At 37.7% G+C, this 20,810-nt stretch overlaps 1 protein-coding gene across 1 annotated transcript in view; it reads left to right on the top strand.

The window, feature by feature from the left end:
• POLR2B (RNA polymerase II subunit B) overlaps nt 1–20,810 on the top strand; it is a 46,008-nt gene that overhangs the window by 11,362 nt on the left and 13,836 nt on the right. The window contains exons 4-16 of the mRNA XM_080797032.1: nt 1,154–1,266; nt 1,387–1,606; nt 2,193–2,351; nt 5,568–5,732; nt 8,513–8,709; nt 8,881–9,000; nt 10,280–10,466; nt 11,128–11,271; nt 11,509–11,648; nt 11,957–12,068; nt 16,334–16,488; nt 17,518–17,716; nt 18,028–18,196. Of these exons, the coding sequence (XP_080653158.1) occupies nt 1,154–1,266; nt 1,387–1,606; nt 2,193–2,351; nt 5,568–5,732; nt 8,513–8,709; nt 8,881–9,000; nt 10,280–10,466; nt 11,128–11,271; nt 11,509–11,648; nt 11,957–12,068; nt 16,334–16,488; nt 17,518–17,716; nt 18,028–18,196 (2,080 nt within the window). The remainder of the gene's footprint in view (nt 1–1,153; nt 1,267–1,386; nt 1,607–2,192; nt 2,352–5,567; nt 5,733–8,512; nt 8,710–8,880; nt 9,001–10,279; nt 10,467–11,127; nt 11,272–11,508; nt 11,649–11,956; nt 12,069–16,333; nt 16,489–17,517; nt 17,717–18,027; nt 18,197–20,810) is intronic.

The raw sequence follows: 20,810 nt of genomic DNA on the forward strand, positions 1-20,810 counted from the left end.
GTGGATGTTAAGATGGAAAGAGGTTGTCACAGTCTTTGGACGTCATTAGGAATTGTCGAAAGATTGTCAAGGAATGTGCATAAAGCATTACTTTAGAAAGGTTACTTTGGAAGTGATTTTTAGTTGGGAGTGGGAAGAGGCTGGAGACATACAGAAACCTTTGACTAGCCTAGGCTTAAGATAATAGTGTTCTAGACTAGGGTGAAGGTAGAAATAAGGAGTAGAGGGATGACTTCCCTTTGGTTATTATTACCACCAGTTCTCATTGCCCTTTACTCCAGTTTGGGGAACTTGGGTGTTAATTACCACTAGTGGCCTGTTTAGTCCCATTGTCTCTCTCTTTTTTTTTTTTTTTTAAGGATTTTATTTATTTATTTGAGAGAATGAGTGAGAGAGAGCATGAGAGAGGAGAAGGTCAGAGGGAGAAGCAGACTCCCCAAGGATCTGGGAGCCCAATGCGGGACTCGATCCTGTAAGTCCGGGATCATGACCTGAGCCGAAGGCAGTCGCTCAACCAGCTGAGCCACCCAGGCGTCCCCATTGTCTCTTTGTCTAAGATTTGGTTTAGAGAGAAACCCACATCCATTTATCTCTGGAAAGTTCTCATGGATCTTGTTTTATTGGGAAGCAAATAGATACTAATTGAAAACTTTTTTTCCCTTTTGGGGTGGGTGAGCTATAGTCAGGGTTGGAAGTTGGAAGTTCTCAGTCCTTTATAGAGCAATTAGGATTTTTTGAATGTTGAAGAGGTAGATTAATTTTTTTTGGTGTTTAGTTGTCCTGATTGTCTGAATTTCTTTTTTCTGGTAACTTTGTTCTTCTGATCTTAACCAAGGAGAGGGCACATAAAGTTATATAGATTATTTACACAAATCCTTTAACTATTTGGTATAAACACAGAGCATATGAGCTATGTGCATAGTCTTTATTTACTTGGGATATTTTAAGACTGTCTTTTGCCTCAAGAAAACCATTAAGTATTCAACTTGATATCTATGGAATATGGATATTGGCTTTGGAGAGTCTCCGTAGTAGTAAAGTGAGTTAATTTCAGCAGTTTCTAGAGTTGCATCTAGTGAAAAATGCTAATGTTGATTAAAATGGAATCTTATGGAAAAAAGTTATCCTTTTCATGTTTTTGGTTTCCTTTTAGCCAAGATACTTGCTGAAGTTTGAACAAATTTACCTCTCCAAACCTACCCATTGGGAAAGAGATGGTGCTCCTTCACCAATGATGCCAAATGAGGCCAGATTAAGAAATCTCACGTAAGACTTTTTCCAACAGTTGGTATTGAAATACAATTCAGAAAATGTAATTTTAACCAGTTCAATTGAGAGTTTAACAAATATCTTACTATTACGTAATTGTGATCTTTGTTTCTAAAGGTATTCTGCTCCACTTTATGTTGATATAACAAAAACAGTCATTAAGGAAGGTGAAGAACAACTTCAAACTCAGCATCAGAAAACTTTTATAGGAAAAATTCCAATTATGTTGCGTTCAACTTACTGCCTCTTGAATGGCTTAACAGATCGTGATCTTTGTGAGTTAAATGAATGCCCCTTGGATCCTGGTGGATATTTCATTATTAATGGATCAGAAAAGGTATAATAAGTATTTTTTATTTTTATTTTTATTTTTTAAAGATTTTATTTATTTATTTGTCAGAGAGAGAGAGAGCACGCACAAGCAGGCAGATTGGCAGGCAGAGGCTGAGGGAGAAGCAGGCTCCCTGCTGAGCAAGGAGCCTGATGCGGGATTTGATCCCAGGACCCTGGGATCATGACCTGAGCCGAAGGCAGCGACTTAACCGACTGAGCCACCCAGGCGTCCCATAATAAGCATTTTTAAAAGAAAATTACAGTATCATAATTAAGATTTAAGTTGTGAAAGTTCAAATTAAAAAGTAAATTTATATACAGAATAACCTGGAAGTGGTAGTGGAATTATTTAGGGGGTGACAACTTACATAAACTAGAACTTTATTTAGCTATATGTTATAAACACTAGAAATTTGGTGGTGTTTGAGCTTGTATGTTTCTGTGAAGCATTTATGTAAAATGGAGTTTGTAAAGTTCAAGAATTGATATTTCAGTGAGCCCATGGATCAGGTTAAGATGCAGATTTTGCTCTTCTTTCTACTTCAAAGACTTGTGGGATTTATGGCATAACTTTTTTGTTGTCCATATAGGTTCTGATTGCTCAAGAGAAAATGGCAACAAACACAGTCTATGTGTTTGCCAAAAAGGATTCTAAATATGCCTACACAGGAGAGTGTAGATCATGTTTGGAGAATTCATCCCGGCCCACCAGTACTATTTGGGTTAGCATGCTGGCAAGAGGAGGACAGGTATGGATTGGAATATGATATTGTTTGGCTTTATTTCTTTTTGTCTAGTCTTATAATTTATCAGACTGCATTCTTAGTCAAAAAAGCTTTTGTCAGTGTTAAGGTAGGTGTTGTATTATTTACTTATTGCTAGTAGCAAATTACTCCAGTACCAACATTTATCATCTCACAGTTTCTGTGAATCTAGAATCTGGGTGTGGCTTTGCTGGGTCCCCTGGCTGAGCATCTCTCATAAGGCTGCAGTCATCTTTTTTTTTTTTTTTAAGATTTTATTTATTTGACAGAGATCACAAGTAGGTTGAGAGGCAGGCGCAGAGAGGGGGAGGGAAGCAGGCTCCCCGCTGAGCAGAGAGCCTGATGCAGGGCTCGATCCCAGGAACCTTGGGATCATGATCTGAGCTGAAGGGAGATGCTTCACCAACTGAGCTGCCCAGGCTCCCCAATAAATAAAATCTTTATTAAAAAAATGGGTAGGCTTTCTTGATTATTTGTTGTGTGCTGGTTAGGTTACTCAGATTTCTTGATTTTTATCTTTACAACTATCTTTGAAAGTAGATGTAATTGCCTCTGTTTAATTTCAGATAACAGTTTTGTATTTTATTTTGATTAAGTCATACGTGCACATTAAAATAGTTCAAAAGTTGAAAAAGTATACTAATTTTTTTAAGAGTTTTAAAACTTTATTCATGAGACAGACAGAGAGAGAGGCAGAGGCAGAGGGACAAGCAGGCTTCCGGTGGAGCAGGGAGCCTGATGTGGGACTCAATCCCAGGATCGAGCTGAAGGCAGACACTTAACTGACTGAGCCACCCAGGTGCCCCAAAGGAGTACACTATAAAAAGTAGTCTTCCTTTGACCGTTCCTTTCCCCAGAGGCAGCTGCTTTTGATAATTGCTCATGAATCAGTTCAGAAATAGTCTTAATGCAAAAAATACGAATGGGAGCATGTGATACACACTGGACTTTGCTGGTATGCTTTAAAAACATGGATGAGCACTTGATCATTATTTTGTAGCCGTTATATTCCATATGTAGATGTAGCATAATTTATTTAACCTTTTCCCTTTTGATGGACATTTAGGTCTCTCATCTTGTGGCTTGCCAACAGTTCTGCAGAGCCTAATGCCACATTTTTAAGTCTTATAAAAATGAAGAACTTGGAGATTAGTGAATTTTAACTACCTGAAGTTAAACGCATATGTAGAATAGGTGTTTTAAAGAATTAAAATGGGGGGCGCCTGGGTAGTTCAGTGGGTTAAGCTCCTGCCTTCAGCTCAGGTCATGATCTCAGGATCTTGGGATCGAGCCCCGCATTGGGCTCTCTGCTCAGCAGGGAGCCTGCTCCCCCCTTTCTCTCTGCCTGCCTATCTGGCTACTTGTGATCTCTCTCTCTCTGTCAAATAAATAAATAAAATCTTAAAAAAAAAAAAAGGTTTTTACTTGTGAATATAGGTAGAATGGGGCCCAAGCACAAGTATTTGGAAAAGGTCTCAGGTGTTGCAGATATGCATACTTTGTTGAGAAGGATTGGCCTAGATCATGGAGAGCAAAGAAATGAAAACAGTATTATTAGATTATTGTGGCAGCTATGAGCAAAATGATTGAATTAGAGGGAGAGAAAGGAAAATCATCTGGTGCACCTGAATGGTTCAGTCAGTAGAGCATACAGCTCTTGATCTCAGGGTTGTAGTTTTGAGTCCCACATTGGGTATGAAGATTATTTAAAAATCAAATCTTAAAATAATCATCTGGATGTAGTGATAAGTTTGATATGTTTGTTACAGTATGAATCAATTAAGAGTCTGATGTTTCTATTCCTAAGTTCTGGGTAAAAAGAAAACTTTTAAGAATTGATTTTTTTTTAAGAGATTTATTTATTTATTTATTTGACAGGCAGAGATCACAAGTAGGCAGAGAGGCAGGCAGAGAGAGAGAGAGAGAGAGAGGTGGAAGCAGGCTCCCTGCTGAGCAGAGAGCCCGAGAGAGAGAGAGAGAGAGAGAGAGAGAGAGAGAGAGAGAGAGGTGGAAGCAGGCTCCCTGCTGAGCAGAGAGCCCGATGCAGGGCTCAATTCTAGAACCCTGGGATCATGACCTGAGCTGAAGGCAGAGGCTTTAAACTACTGAGCCACCCAGGCGCCCTAAGAATTGATTTTTAGAATGTAATGAGTTCATTTTTTAGACAAAAGATTTTGTGAGGGTACGTGATGTGTGCATTATTTTTTTGTGTTTTGCTTATTCTGAGAAAGATCTGTGATGAAACAAATAATAGACTGAATGGAATAATTGACATGGAAGTAGAAACAACCAATGGCATTTGGAGATATGAGGGCTGAGGGTACAGGAAAAAGAGCAAGATGAAGGTTTGGATATTGTTCATGAAGAGTGGTTAACTGAAGACCCGTAAGATGGGATAAGGTGTCTCAGGACCGAGGCCTGAATAGGAGGAGAGAGATGACAGAAATTGTTATTGGAGGGACCATGATAATGTAGGGGTATGAAGCCAAGAGAGGATAGAGCTTAATATTAAAGAAAGAAATAAAATTAAAAGGGAGAAGCCAGTTATTTGTATGAAAGTGTAGGTTAGTAACTTCTGTTTTATTTTTGTATGTGTGTACAGTTAAAGAGAAACTGGAAAAAATAAACTTTTGGAAAGAGGCTTTTTGTTAATTTTGAAATATTCAAATGAGAGATACTTTACAGGCCAGCTCTGAGTTAATACTTGTTTTTCATTTGTTACTTAGCTTTTTTCCCATATTTGTCCATATGTGTATATATATTTTTACCCCTCATGTCTTTCTTCCAGAGAGTTTTGTGTGGTCCGTTTTGTTTTGTGTGTGTGTGTGTGTGTGTGTGTGTGTTTTGTTTTGTTTTTGCCAGGGGACAGGGTGCAGGATCAGTGTTCATCTTCTTTTGTAGCCAGTCAGTTAGCTACAAATGTCAATTCCAAGTGCGGTATTGGGTAATTCTAAGAGAGTCTTGGCAGGCAGATAGTAGAGGATGGAAGTTCTCTCATGCCTACATGATCAGCCTGTTTATAAAATTAGTAAACCTGTTCCATTGGTTTTGAAAAGGAGCCATAGTATGTTCCTTAAAGTAAGAAGGTATACTTCCTTTGAAATACATACAATGAACATGTATATGAAATGATTCTCATGATGTTTGTACATGGCTATGATCTCTTTGTACTGATATTCTAATGATGTTTTATTTTTCTAGGGAGCGAAAAAGAGTGCTATTGGTCAGCGCATTGTGGCAACCCTACCATATATCAAGCAGGAAGTTCCCATCATTATCGTGTTCAGAGCATTAGGTTTTGTGTCTGACAGAGATATTTTAGAGCATATTATTTACGATTTTGAAGATCCAGAGATGATGGAAATGGTAATGTGAAAGCAAAATGTATTTGCAGTGTTTTACAAGAGGTTTAAAGTTACTGTTGCTAATCTTAAAACATAGTAGAAAGATGCTCTGAAGAGTAATTTAGTTGTCACAAATCCCATGCCATTTACTGTGTAGTGAAAGCCTGCAGCCTTGCTTCAGCTTCTTTCTTGACAATTTTGTTTAAAATAGACATAAAAACTAGAGGCAGCCAGAGTTCACGGACAGTAGCAAGAAGAAACCCTAGTAAGGAAAATCATGAAAACATACAACGCTGGCGCGATTTAATAAAAAAGGAAAATAAATAGTTGATACCTTCTTTTTTATTTTGAGATAATGTCAAACTTACAGAAAAGTTGCAAAGAACTCTTGTATACTCTTCACCCAGATTCACTAGTTGTTAGCTGTGCTACATTTGATTTAGCATTCTCTTTATATACACACATTATTTTTTTCTAGATCATTTGAGAGTGATTTTCAGGCATTGTGCCTTTTACTCCTAAATACCTCAGTGTGTATTTCCTAAGAACCAAGACAGTAATTACATATTCATAATATAGTTAATAAAATCAGAACCTTTCACTTGGCTTCAGTACTATTAAGCCATAGATCTTATTTAGATTTTTGCCGGTTGTCTTGATAACGTCCTTAATGTTTGTTTTTTTTTTTTTCCTGGCTCAGAATCCAATCGAGGATTGTGTATTGGATGTCATTTTTTTTTTTAAGATTTTATTTATTTATTTGACAAATAGAGATCACAAGTAGGCAGAGAGGCAGGCAGAGAGAGAGAGAGAGAGGAGGAAGCAGGCTCCCTGCTGAGCAGAGAGCCCGATGTAGGGCTGGATCCCAGGACCCTGGGATCATGACCGGAGCCAAAGGCAGAGGCCCCAACCCACTGAGCCACCCAGGCGCCCCCTGGATGTCATTTTTATGTCTCTTCAGACTCTTTAAAAAATGTTTTGTTGTCTTTTCCCTCAGTGTTTAATAACATTGAAATTTTTGGAGAGAATAAACCAGTTACTTTGTAGAATTTGCCTCAATTTGGACTTCTCTGGTATTTCTTCATGATTAGATTCAATTTATCCCTTTTTTGCCAAAATTCCATCACATGACTCCTGATGCAATGTCCTGGGAAGCACACAATATGGAAGCAATATTGTGTGCTTCCCAGGACATTGCATCAGGAGTCATGTGATGGAATTTTGTTCCATTATTTGTAATATTAACCCTACAGTAGCCTCTTAGGTTCCTCTACAATAAAGTTACTGTTTTTGTGGGAAGGTTCTTTGAGTCTAGGTAAATATCCATTTCTTTGTCAGTGCTTTTTATTAATGATCCTTGTCTTAGTAGTTGATAGTTTTAAAGTTGTCCTGAATTGTCCAGTCTTTTAAGACTACTGAGAAATAAGGTTAAATGGAGGCTAAACATTGGTCACAAAGTGAATTGTCGGAGTGAGTATATGTTATTAGAGCACTGACACGGTTCCATGAGAAAATTGGATTCTGGTTAGATTTTACTTTAAGCTTTTAACAGTGTTCATATTTTTTTTGTTTTGTTTTTGTTTTCTTTAAATACTTAAATATGTTAACTGCTTAAGTATTTAAAAGAAAATATATGTTATCTTTTATCCAAAAGGCATCCCAAATGATTCAAACTGGATTTGGACCATATTCAAACTAGAATTTTCTTAGTAAAGTGAAAGAGATGATTCACTTTCTGTATGTTATTTATTTATTTATTTATTTTGAAAGTTACTACTTGTTCCTTTAGCTCTTACAAAGCTTGGGCCAATTTTTACAGTCTGTGTCAAGCATTCACTTTGCAAAAGTGGTTTAATTTTTTCTTCTGCAAATATTATCATTATCCCTTTTTCTGAATCCATATGAACCTTAACAGAAGTTTCACAACATCATTGACAATTTAAAAAGACCACTTCCATTTACCATACTGTGGCCTCACTTTGAATGGTTTATGTTACCTTTTTCTGATCTTTGGTTCCATGATTGGAATTTGGGTGTTTAAACTTGAGAATCAGTGATAAATAGACCTAAGAAGTCAAAGGCAAGAAAGGCATTTCAGTATATGTGATAGGATTAAAGTGTATTTACAGGCGCCAGAATTACTCAGTGGTACCTCTCATTCCTTATGCTCATTGTGTAAAATTATAATTTTAGAATGTTAGAACTAGGGTGAAACTTAGAGATTATCATAACTGACTACTTTGTAGACAAGGAAACTGATTACATGACTGCTCAGGGGCCACGGCTGTTTAGCAGCAGGTATGGGATGTAGGTCCCTATAACAATGTGCCTTTGAAATATTCTCTTTTACAAAACACAGAGTGCTTTTATTTATAGGTTAAAAACCTCTTAAACCAAGGCTAAAACCAGTCTGGTGCATTTATTCATTTGTAGTTTAGTAAATTTTAATTTGACTATTAAACTTTTCTAATTGATGTAAGATATTTAGAAGGGATTTTTATTTTGCCATTGTTCATTAAATTATAAAAATCAAAAACTACTTTTTTTTATGATGGAATTATTTGTATTTTTTTTGGAAGTATAATTGCCTGTGTTGATGAGTGGATTTTGTCAGAGATCTCTAGATCTTAAAGTGTATTCAAGTTCTACGATTTTATGATTCCTTGTTTTTTAAAAAAAATTTTTGTATATCCTATTAGGTACATAGGGATACTTAACATGTTTTAAGTTTAAGTTACAGTTGACTTATTTTAAGGTGAAAATATGAATTTGAAAATAACTTTCATTTGAATTGTCTGATAGGTGAAACCTTCTCTCGATGAAGCTTTTGTCATCCAGGAACAGAATGTTGCACTAAATTTCATTGGTTCAAGAGGGGCAAAGCCTGGTGTCACTAAAGAGAAAAGAATTAAATATGCAAAAGAAGTCTTACAAAAAGAAATGCTTCCTCATGTTGGTGTCAGCGACTTTTGTGAGACTAAAAAAGCTTATTTCTTGGGGTATGTTAAATACTGTTCTAAGATTTTTGCCAGGATACTGTTGAGATACAATTTTTCCTAAAGTTAAAAATGTCAGAAATGTGTTTTTAACGTACGAGTTTTTTAAAAAAACCAAAAGCTTTATGTTTTGTTTTTCACTTCTTTTTCTTTCTTTCTTATTTTATTTTAAAGGTACATGGTTCATAGGTTGCTTCTGGCAGCCTTGGGTAGAAGAGAATTGGATGACAGGGATCACTATGGAAACAAAAGATTGGATCTTGCTGGGCCACTGCTTGCATTCTTATTTAGAGGGTAAGGAATGATAGAATGATATTGTTTAAAGTAGAGAGATTTCACTTTAGATTGATCATTGCACTAACAGAGGTACTAAACTGTATTGGCATTGAAGTTAGCTACATTCTCTTTGCCACTTGTCCAGATTTTATTCTGCTTCATGTCTGAGAATTTCAAGTTTATGAAAACAGTTTATTATTTTTTCCTCTTTATTCCTCTTGTAGCTTTATAAGGCATTTGTCTTGATTTTCTGAGTACTGATGATATTGGAATTTTTAGTTGTGCTTTTGCATTTTATAAAATCACAAAAGCTGGAGGGAAATCTATCAAAATATTAGCAGTATTGGTGTAATGTGAGTTTTTTTCCTTCATATGTCTTTGTTTTTCATATTTCCTATAATGAACATATAACACTTTTGTGATCAGAGAAGTTATTTTTAAAAACAAAATATAGACAATTTAATAAAAAGTTGCTACATACTTTTTTTTTTTTTTTTGTAAAACATTTATTTGAGAGAGAGTGTGTATGCACATGCATGAGCAGGGGGCTGCGGGGAGAAGGGTCAGAGGGATAGGGAGAAACAGACTCCCCACTGAGCAGGTAGCCAGATGTGGGGCTTGATGCCAGGACCCTGAGATGACCTGGGCCGAAGGCATACACTTAACCAACTGAGCCACCCAGGCATCCCTATGTATTCTGTTTTTTTTTTTTTTTAAGATTTTATTTATTTATTTGACAGACAGAGACCACAAGTAGGCAGAGAGGCAGGCAGAGAGAGAGGAAGGGAAGCAGGCTCCCTGCCGAGCAGAGAGCCCGATTCGGGGCTCCATCCCAGGACCCTGGGATCATGACCTGAGCCGAAGGCAGAGGCTTTAACCCACTGAGCCACCCAGGCGCCCCTCCCCTCATGTATGTTTATGTACTGTAAGTACATCAGTGCTTTTTCCATAAAAAGAGTAATAACACTTCCTTTCCGGGGTGCCTGGGTGGCTCAGTGGGTTAAAGTCTCTGCCTTCTGCTTGGGTCATGATCCCAGTCTGGGATTGAGCCCCACGTCAGGCTCTCTGCTTAGCGGGGAGCCTCCTTCCCTCCCCCTCTTTCTTCCTGCCTCTCTGCCTGCTTGTGATCTCTGTCTGTTAAATGAATAAATAAAAATTCTTAAAGCAAAACAAAACAAAAACACTTCCCTTCCTCTACCCCAACTATTTTCCTTCACATTGTGGGCAGTATTGTCCATATTGAGAATACATGTTGTTGACCTTTACATGTTTAAAATGATATCATTTTACTTGGCAGTATGTTTAAGAATTTGCTTAAAGAAGTACGGATCTATGCACAGAAGTTTATTGATCGAGGAAAGGATTTTAATTTGGAGTTGGCAATTAAAACAAGGATTATATCTGATGGCTTAAAATACTCTTTAGCCACGGGAAACTGGGGTGACCAAAAGAAAGCTCATCAAGCCAGAGCTGGAGTATCTCAGGTAGGACATTGCCTGTGACTACAGGTTTGATAGAAAAATGTTGTGCAACTAATAGATCCTTTCATTCACTGAATATGAATTTGCTTTTTTTCCCCTCAGGTATAGTAGCATTGGGGGATTTTGAATTATGAGTGAAATTTTTCTTGAATTAGCTGTTAGCATTACTTGTGAGAGATTAAGGTTTTGGCTTGCAGCAAGATAGTTAATAAATAAGTGTAGCTGCTTGGGAGTAAGACAGTCCATGTTAGTGAAATTTTTATGTTTCTGGAGCTCCATGTTAGACACTGACCCAGAGAATAAATGGGTATTCCTTTTCTTTGATGCAAAGTACAGTACAGTGTGGACCCGTGAGCAGTGTGGCGGTTAGGGGCGCCAACTCTTAACGGAATTAACAGTCTGGTGGTTGGAGGCGAGCATAAAGTATTTATGTGGTATGTTAGAACTGTACATCACATATTTGCCATCCCTGCTATAAGGGGCACTTAAGTTATGGGGTGCATGATATTATTCAGGAGCAAGATGCAGAAAGGAGGGTTTAGGAGAGTTTGGCAGTTGATTATAGGTAAAAATGTGACTTTGCCTCATTCCAGTATTTGCCAAAAATGTGATCGTTTGAGTAACAGAAATGTCCAAACTTAAAAGATTTGCTATTGTTTTCTAGGTATTAAACCGCCTGACTTTTGCATCAACTCTTTCTCACCTTCGTCGTTTAAATTCACCTATTGGTAGAGATGGCAAGCTAGCAAAACCAAGACAATTGCATAATACGTTGTGGGGAATGGTGTGTCCTGCTGAAACCCCAGAGGTAATACATTAGAATTTACATTTAGGACAAAAACTCTACCAGTAATTACATAGGGTATGTAATTACTTGTAGGAGTAAGTATTTAATTAAGCTGTGTGGTTTTGGAACTAATGTTTACTTATGATTTTGTTTTTAGAAAGTGTGAGTAAATCCTGGAATCAAATTGAAGGAAAAATGTTTATGGAAAAGAATTTTGATAGGCATGTTAAATCAGAATGATTTATTTTTTATTTGTAGGGCCATGCTGTAGGACTTGTGAAGAATTTAGCTCTGATGGCTTATATTTCAGTTGGATCTCAGCCTTCTCCAATTTTGGAATTTTTAGAAGAATGGAGTATGGAAAATTTAGAAGAAATTTCTCCTGCAGCTATTGCCGAGTATGTATAGATGTGATTTCCTTCTTCCTTTTTTTTGAAGATTTTATTTATTTATTTAACAGAGTGAGGGAGCGAGCATGAGCAGGGGGAAGCAATAGAGGAAGAGGGAGAAGCAGGCTCCCTGCTTTTCCGACGCAGGGCTCAATCTCAGGACCCTGGGATTATGACTTGAGCCAAAGGTGTATGCTTAACCAACTGAGCCAGCCAGGCACCCGGATGTGTTTTCTGTTTTGAAACTACTGTTAATCTTTGGTTGTTGCTTAGTATAGAGTTACTAACTGCAAAATGCTTTTGGTTTCACATTTTAGTGCAACCAAGATTTTTGTTAATGGCTGCTGGGTTGGAATACATAAAGATCCTGAACAACTTATGAATACCCTAAGGAAATTGCGGCGTCAGATGGACATCATTGTGTCTGAAGTGAGTCTTTCAGAGTGCATGATTTCTTTTTTTTTTTTTTTAAGATTTTATTTATTATTTATTTGACAGCGAGCATAAGTAGGCAGAGCGGCAGGGAGAGGGAGAGGGAGAAGCAGGCTCTCCACTGAGCAGGGAGCCTGTTGCGGGGCTCAATCCTAGGACCCTGGGACCATGAGTTGGATGCTCAGCTTACTGAGCCACCCAGGCGCCCAGAGATTTATTCTTTTTTTAAAAAAATATTTTATTTATTTGACAGAGAGAAATCACAACTAGGCAGAGAGGCAGGCAGAGAGAGAGGAGGAAGCAGGCTCCCTGCAGAGCAGAGAGCCCGATGCGGGGCTCGATCCCAGGACCCCGAGATCACGACCCGAGCCGAAGGCAGCGGCCCAACCCACTGAGCCACCCAGGTGCCCCCCCAGAGATTTATTCTTAAAATGTGATACATCTCTAAAGATTGCTGTATTTACGTGGATATTGAAGTACTTTGGGATTAGGATAGTTTTTTTTTTTTTTAAACATTAATACATATTATTTGGGCTTTATTACTACCCCAAATAGGACTTTTGATTTTAGTGTACTGTATTAAGGGATATGGCTTGGTCTTTTGATTTCCCTTAATCTGCACTGTGGGTTCTTTGTAGGTGAAAGTGGGTTTGGAGAGAAACTGTAACACACTTAAGTCAGTAGTTGATCTCTTTTCTGTGTAGCTGAGCAGGGAACAGAGTTTGATTGTTCTAGGCTTTCCTCTAGCAGGCAGATCCTGGGTTTTGAACCACAAGTACTCATAGCTTGAAGGCAGGAACAGCATGCTTCACTTGAGAGCAGGCAGAACTAAGAGAAAGCCTAAGAACCAAAATTGGCTTTATTTTTTTATGATTGAGAACTTTGGTCATACCGTGCTTTTCTGCTAAGAGCCGCCTTTAGCTTTTCTGTGTTTTCTAGGGTAAGATTAAATTCTTCATGCTGTTTTAGGCCTCTTTACCTTTCCATGGGCCCATTCCCTTAACCTGGAATATTTGTGTTCCCTGTCCCCCATTTCTTCTCAAAAATGAGCAATAGGGGAAAAGGTCCTTACTACTTTTTTTCAGGTAAATCTCACTTACTCTGTAAAACTTACATTAATTCTCATCTCCTTCAAGATACTTTACTGAACACCCCTTCTCCCCAAAAAAGTTTGATTAGATCACAGCTTGGCAAAGGTTTTCTGGAAAGGGTCAGGTACTAAATTAGATTTTTTTTACCATATATTGTCTGTTATGTATTCACCTCTGCTGTTGTAGTGAAAAGTAGCCAAAGGCAGTAGATAAGCCAATAAAACAATTTATTTATAAAAATAGATGGCAAGTGAGAGTAGATTTGGCCTGTGGGCTCTTCCATGGCCCCCTGATTTATTAGAGCTCTGTGACTGTATATAGTGTATTTAACTTAAAATGTTTTTGACAGAGTGCTAATCCCAGATAGTACCTTCTAACTTACTTGCCTGCCTCACTCACCACATCATTAACTCTCCAGGGGCAGAGAACATGTATTAATATGACTTTGTATTTTCAGCTGTGAGCATGGAACCTGACAAATAGTAGACATTAAGTGTTTATTGAACATACAAGGTAACCCTGTGTCCTTGGACTAGCCACTTTAATCCCCTGTTAGAGAGTGATTTTGGGAGACTCTAAGTAAGTGGGAGAATTGTGTATATTTTCCTGAAGGAGTCTGGCACTTTTTCTTTTCCTTCATGTTTTCTAACTACCAGAGGTCCTTATTTTACCCATTTCTGCCTTCTGTTGGACCTGTTAGGCTGTTCTGTCAGTAGTCCTCTCTGGACCTACTGAAATATACCTTTTTCCTTTGGGGCTTTGAGGAGATATAGCTCACAGTTTATGTTGTCCTGTTAAGACAATAAAACTGCATTTTATTAGGAATTTTCGAAGGATTCAAGGCAGTGCATTTGAAAGCAACATCTTTCCTAGAATTGACAGCGCCACTGATGGTGTTTCTGTTAAAAGACATAGTGTTTCTCCTCAGATTGTTTTTGAAGGACAGGATGTGGGCTAAGGGTGTAGAACATTTTCCCTTTATAATGACTTTTGACTTTTTAGTTTTGGAGACTTTGATTTTCTTTTTTTTTTTTTAAAGATTTTATTTATTTATTTGACAGAGAGGCAGGCAGAGAGAGAGGAGGAAGGAGACTCCCCACTGAGCAGAGAGCCCGATGTGGGGCTCGATCCCAGGACCCTGGGATCATGATCTGAGCCGAAGGCAGAGGCTTTTTTTTTTTTTTAAAGATTTTATTTATTTATTTGACAGAGATCTCAAGTAGGCAGAGAGGCAGGCAGAGAGAGAGGAGGAAGCAGGTTCCCTGCTGAGCAGAGAGCCCGATGCGGGGCTCGATCCCAGGACCCTGGGATCATGACCTGAGCTGAAGGCAGAGGCTTTAACCCACTGAGCCACCCAGGGGCCCAAGACCTTGATGTTTTTGATCAAACTTTTATGATTTACTCTTGTTTTTAAAGCCAGTAATCCAAATCTTTTCCTTTCTTAAATAAACCCAATCTTTAATCTTCAGTAGAAGTATCAAGATGTGATTTTACTTTTCTTTAAGTACTTTTCTTGGAGAAATACCAGTCTGTTTTTCCATTTCCCAACTCATTGTCAATTCATTTTTGTAGTTGACTTCCAAGATTATATATTAGGTCGAGGTAATTCATTGGAAATTCTTATTTGTTTCCTTTTTGACTGACTTCTTTGTAAATTGGTACTTCAAATTCTGCAGTGCTTTTAGTAATTATTATTTTTTTAATTGTAAATTCCCCTCCCCCTGTTTTTTTCTGTTTTTAAACTTAAGCTCTATGCCCCACATGGTCATGATCCCAAGATCGAGCTGCATGCTCTTCCGACTGAGCCAGCCAGGTGCCCCTGCCCAAAATATTTTTTTATGTTTTCTGGGAATGTATTTTCTAGTTCTGCCAGTAGAAATAGCACCTGAGCTACATATGTAATTTAAATTTTTCTAGTAGCCATGTTAAAAACATAAGAAACATTAAAGTAATTTTAATGATATATTTTATTTGACCTGATACATCCAAAATACTACAATTTCAACATCTAATCAGTATAAAGGATTATTTATGGGAAATAAATTATTTTTGTGTGGTACTTTTTTATTATTATAATTGACACTCAGTATTACATTAGTTTCAGGTATACAACAGTGATTTGACAACTCTCTACATTATGCTCACCACAAATGTAGTTACCATCTATCACCATACATGCTGTTACAGTACCCTTGACTATATTCCCTGCACTGTACCATTTATCCCCATGACTTATTCATTCCATAACTGGAAGCCTGTACCTCCTACCTCCCTCTACCCTATCTGCCCATCCCCCCAGCTCCCTCCCCTCTGACAACCACCAGTTTGTTCTCTGTATTTATGGGTCTGTTTCTGCTTTGTTTATGTTTATGTGGTACTGCCTTTGAAGTCTATTTTGTAGTTTGTACATGTTGTACACTGCAGCATATATCAGTTCAGAAGGAATGGCCACATTTCAGGTGCTTAATATTGACATGTGGCTAGTGACTGCTGTGTTGGACAGGTAGACTGTGTCATTTGTTTGATAGCTAAGTGTCATAAGTTGGGCTTATTACTGAGAAAATATCAATGCAGTGATATTTGCAGGGTTGGTTACCGAAAGATTGCGAAGTGAAGTCTGTAGTTACCAAAGAGGCAAAATAAGGTGTTATATACTAGTGTTTGTGATGCCAAAAATATATTTTCTTCATTTTACTTTATCTTGCATGACATTATTGCCAGATATTATTCAGCTTTATAATTATCAAGTTTAAATATTTGTTCTTTATAAAATTTTACTTTTTATTTTATTATTATTGTTTTTAAAGATTTTATTTATGTATTTGACAGAGAGAGACACAGTGAGAGAGGGAACATAAGCAGGGGAGTGGAAGAGGGAGAAACAGGCTTCCCGCTGAGCAGGGAGCCCAGTGTGGGGCTCGATCCCAGGATCATGACCAATCTGAAGGCACACGCTTAGTGACCGAGCTACCCAGGCTCCCCTCTTTACAAAATTTTAAATTATACCTAGGTTTTTAGTATATTCAACAATGATAAACTAAAATTTGTCCATTTTATTTGATAGTTGTTTCCTCAAGAAATTTATTAGGAATTTTATTTTATTTTTAGCTAAGTCTTAATGATACAGAGAAAATAAATGTTCATGAGACTGTTTTGTCTTTTTACTTACAGGTTTCTATGATTAGAGATATTCGAGAGAGGGAGATTCGGATCTATACAGATGCAGGCCGTATTTGCAGGCCACTTCTGATTGTAGAAAAACAAAAATTACTTTTGAAGAAGAGACATATTGATCAATTGAAAGAGAGAGAATATAACAACTACAGGTAAGAACATGCAGTGAGAAAAAATTGAGTACAATTCACATACCATAAATTTAACCATTTGAAAATGTTACAGTTCATTGGTTTTTAGTATATTCATAAGATTGTGCATCAATCACTACTACCAAATTCCTGAACATTTTCATTGCCCCCAAAAAGACACTCTTAGCAGTCACATTTGTTTTTCTTAATTTTGTCATCACGTAAGGGACTTGTAGGTTTTTTTTTTTTTTAAGATTTTATTTATTTATTTGTCAGAGATCACAAGTAGGCAGAGAGGAGCGGGGAGAAGCAGGCTCCATGCCGAGCAGAGCCCGATGCGGGGCTCGATCCCAGGACCCTGAGATCATGACCCGAGCCGAAGGCAGAGGCTTTAACCCACTGAGCCACCCAGGCGCCCAACTTATAGGGTTTTAAGAATAAAAGTCTTTGTGACCTGTTAAAATCTAGTAATAATAAGTAACATATAAGTTATGTATATGTAACATGTAATATGGATAATAGTAAATAAAAAATTTAATAAAAAGATGAACCTGTTTTAAAGCTTCTTTTTAATACTTAAATGTATATTTTTTTATAAAAAAATTTTAAAACAACATATATAATAAAAAACACATAAAAGCCCCCAATTCATATTTTCCTCTTAAAAAGTAACTCATATCCATATATCCACAAATAATTTCCTTTATTTATTTAAAAAGATTTTAATTAATCTCTATACCAATGTGGAGCTTGGACTCACAATCCCAGTATCAAGAGTTGCATGCTCCACTGACAGAGCTGGCCAGGTGCCCCCAAATAGTTCAAAGAAAGGACAAAACAAGACAAACTAGTAGTATTTATAGGACCACACTTCATGTGTATTGTTTAGTAACTTGCCTTTTTTTTTTTTTTCCTTTCACTATGAATAATATACTTATTTTGGAACTCTTTCTGTGTTTGTACATGTAGATACAGGAATACTCTTTGTTAAGTGGTAAGTTTAGTTAAAATACTTCAGTAAATAAGGAAATAAGGTGAATTTTTTTTTAGTTGGCAGGATCTTGTGGCCAGTGGGGTAGTAGAATATATTGATACCCTGGAAGAAGAAACAGTGATGCTTGCAATGACTCCAGATGATTTACAGGAGAAAGAAGTAGCTTATTGTTCCACATATACACACTGCGAGATCCACCCATCAATGATTCTTGGTGTCTGTGCATCTATTATTCCCTTTCCTGATCATAACCAGGTTGGTAGCAGTTTTTAACTTCTGGTTTGTGAGGAATTGGGAGAAGTAGAAAAAATTAGATTAATCTGTAGTTTTTCTTAAAAGGGTGGTGATGAAAAGGACTGTGAATTCCTACAAAATATGCATATAATATACTTACTGTTTCACTGTTAGGAGCCATAGTTGATTTTCCCAAATGTTTATCATTAACCTTTTGGAAAAAAGCATAACCTTTTCCAACCATATTCCTGATATATGTAGTACCCTGTGGAGTTTGTTCCTTTAGAAGTAGTTAAATTTTCATTGGTTCTGCTTTTCATTTCTACATTTAGTCCCCTAGAAACACATACCAGTCTGCTATGGGTAAGCAGGCTATGGGAGTTTATATTACCAACTTCCACGTTCGTATGGATACCCTGGCCCATGTTCTGTATTATCCTCAAAAACCACTTGTGACTACACGGTCTATGGAATATCTACGATTTCGGGAGCTGCCAGCAGGTATGTTCAGTTTCGCTCTTTAGTTTGTTTTTTTTTTTTTTTAAGATTTTATTTATTTGACAGAGAAAGATCACAAGCAGGCAGAGAGGCAGCCAGAGAGAGCGGGGGAAGCAGGCTCCCCGCCGAGCAGAGAGCCCAGTGCGGGGCTCGATCCTAGGACCCCGAGATCATGATCTGAGCCGAAGGCTGTGGCTTAACCCGCTGAGCCACCCAGACGTCCCTGCTCTTTAGTTTTTAAGATCGTGTCATGCTTGGCACTTTTCTGGGTGCTTGGGAGGGTTAATAAAATACATATGACACAGAATTTCTTCTCTCAGAATTTATAATGTGGGAAACAACACAAATAATAAAGAGGTAGATATGTGGAAAGTGTTATGATGAGGTACAGGAAATGATTGATTCCTAATGGAAATCTAGAGCCAGTTTCACAGGGGAGGTGGCATTTTAGACTAGTGTAAAGTTGATGAAAGGGTATTTGAATTTGAGAGATGGGTTGAGGAAGGGCTTAGATGCATGAATGTATGAGATATGGGAATAGTAGTAGTCCTGGCACTTTAGTGTGACTGGAATGTAAGTGCAGGAGTCTCATAGTGTGGAGAAACTAGGCTGAATTTTGAGAATGAAGATGCATCCAGCCTTTTGTAGCAAGGAAGTAGTGCAATTAGAAATTTATTTTAGGACTATCATTCTGGCAGTTGATACAGATTATAGTCAGGTATGGTATTGGAAGGAGATAATTTAGAGGTTTTTGCAATGGTCTAAGTTAAGAATTGGTAAGGTCCTTAAGAAATGAAGAGTAGGGGATAAATGCCTGTTGGAATACCCTTGATTAATTGGATGTGGAGTGATGAAGGGAGGGAAGATAGGAATTGGAAATATTGTTAGTGTTTATGGTTTGGGTGATCAAGAAGAGAGGGGGTACTCTTAATAAGATTGGGAGCACATTAGAAGGAAGATGTTTTAGACGTAAGATATAAAAAAAAGCTTTTTTTTTTTTTTTAAGATTTTATTTATTTGAGAGAAAGAGAGTGAGAGAGCATGAGAGGGGAGAGGGCCAGAGGGAGAAGCAGACTCCCTGTGGAGCTGGAAGCCTAATGGGACTCGATCCCAGGACTCTGGGATCATGACTAAGCTGAAGGCAGTTGCTTAAGCAACTGAGCCACCCACGTGCCCCCAAAATTCAGTTTTCAGCGTGTTGATTTTGAATTGTTGCCATAGCTAAGATTTTTTTTTTAAGATTATTTATTTGAGAGAGAGTGAGAGCATGCACACATGAGCAGGAGGGAGGGGCAGAAGCAGAGGGAGAGGAAGAAGCAGATTCCCTGTGGGGCGGGGTGGGGGGGTGCTGGATCCCAGGACCCCGAAATCATGACCTGAGCTGAAGGCAGACACAACCGACTGACTCACCCCGGTGCCCCAGAAAAGATTTTTTTTTCTTTTTTTTTTTTTTAAGTATGTTTAGTTTTTAGTTTTTTTTTGTTTTTCTTTTTGTTTTTTAAAGATTTTATCGTCAGAGAGAGAATGAGCTGGGAGAGGAACAGAGGGAGAGAGAGAGAAGCAGACTCCCCACTGAGCAGGAAACCTGATGCAGGACTTGATCCCAGGATCCTGGGATCATGACCTGAGCCAAAGGTAGATGCTTAACCTACTGAGCCACCCAGGTGCCCCCAGAAAAGATTTTCTAATAATTATAAATGTGGTTTGGAAGAAGGTCAAATCTAGAGCTGTGAAGTTTATTAGTGGTAAGTATAGGATACCATGGAATGGCTGAGGGAAATTCAAAGTGAGCATAAAGCCAGAGACAGAACTTTAGCCACCAGGAAAAGAAATGAGAAGAGATTAGAGATGTAGCTGATGAGGAGAATCAGGAATTTTCAGGAGGAGATTCTTAAGGAGACCGGACAACAGGTAAAAAAGTCTAAAGGGTAGAGAAGCGTTGAATGTTAAAGGAGGCAGCATAGTTCTTTGGTATAACTGTTTTCTTACCTTATTATTAATAGGATTTTGGCTTTAACTGTGGGTAATGTTATTTATTTAGAACTTGCTTAGTAAATAGTGGCCTTAAATTATTAACTATACTAAGGGATCTAACATTTTGATAGCAAATTCTCATAGGTTAGAATGATCTATTTTCAGAGTCCTCCACAAGGGGTTACTGTTGTCTAGGAAAACACATTCTGTTAGATTGCCTACAATATGCTCCTATCTTTGGGGGATGCTTGCACTGCTGTGTTTTCTTCAACATTTAGATAATGATTTCTTTATGGCTAGAGAAAAAAAGAAATAAGGTAAAGGATTAGATTTGAGGTAAAATCTTTTGATACTGGTATGAAGTGGTAACGTCATGGCTGGTAGGGACTACACATGCCTTTTGGTTCTGTTATGGCTTCATGCCTTAATCACAGTATCTATTCTAAAAACTGTATTTTGAGGTAATTTCAAACTGATAGAAAAGTTGTGAGACTACTACAAAGAACTTCTGTATACTCTTCATCCAGATTTCCCAGTTCATGTTTTACCACATTTGCCTTATTCTTTCCCTTTCTCTTCCTGAACCATTAGAGAGTAGGTTGTAGACATGAAGCCACATCACTTTTTAATTCTTCAGTGAATT

This window comes from Martes martes (assembly GCF_963455335.1).
Source record: "Martes martes genome assembly, chromosome: 2".
Classification (NCBI taxonomy): Eukaryota; Metazoa; Chordata; class Mammalia; order Carnivora; family Mustelidae; genus Martes; species Martes martes.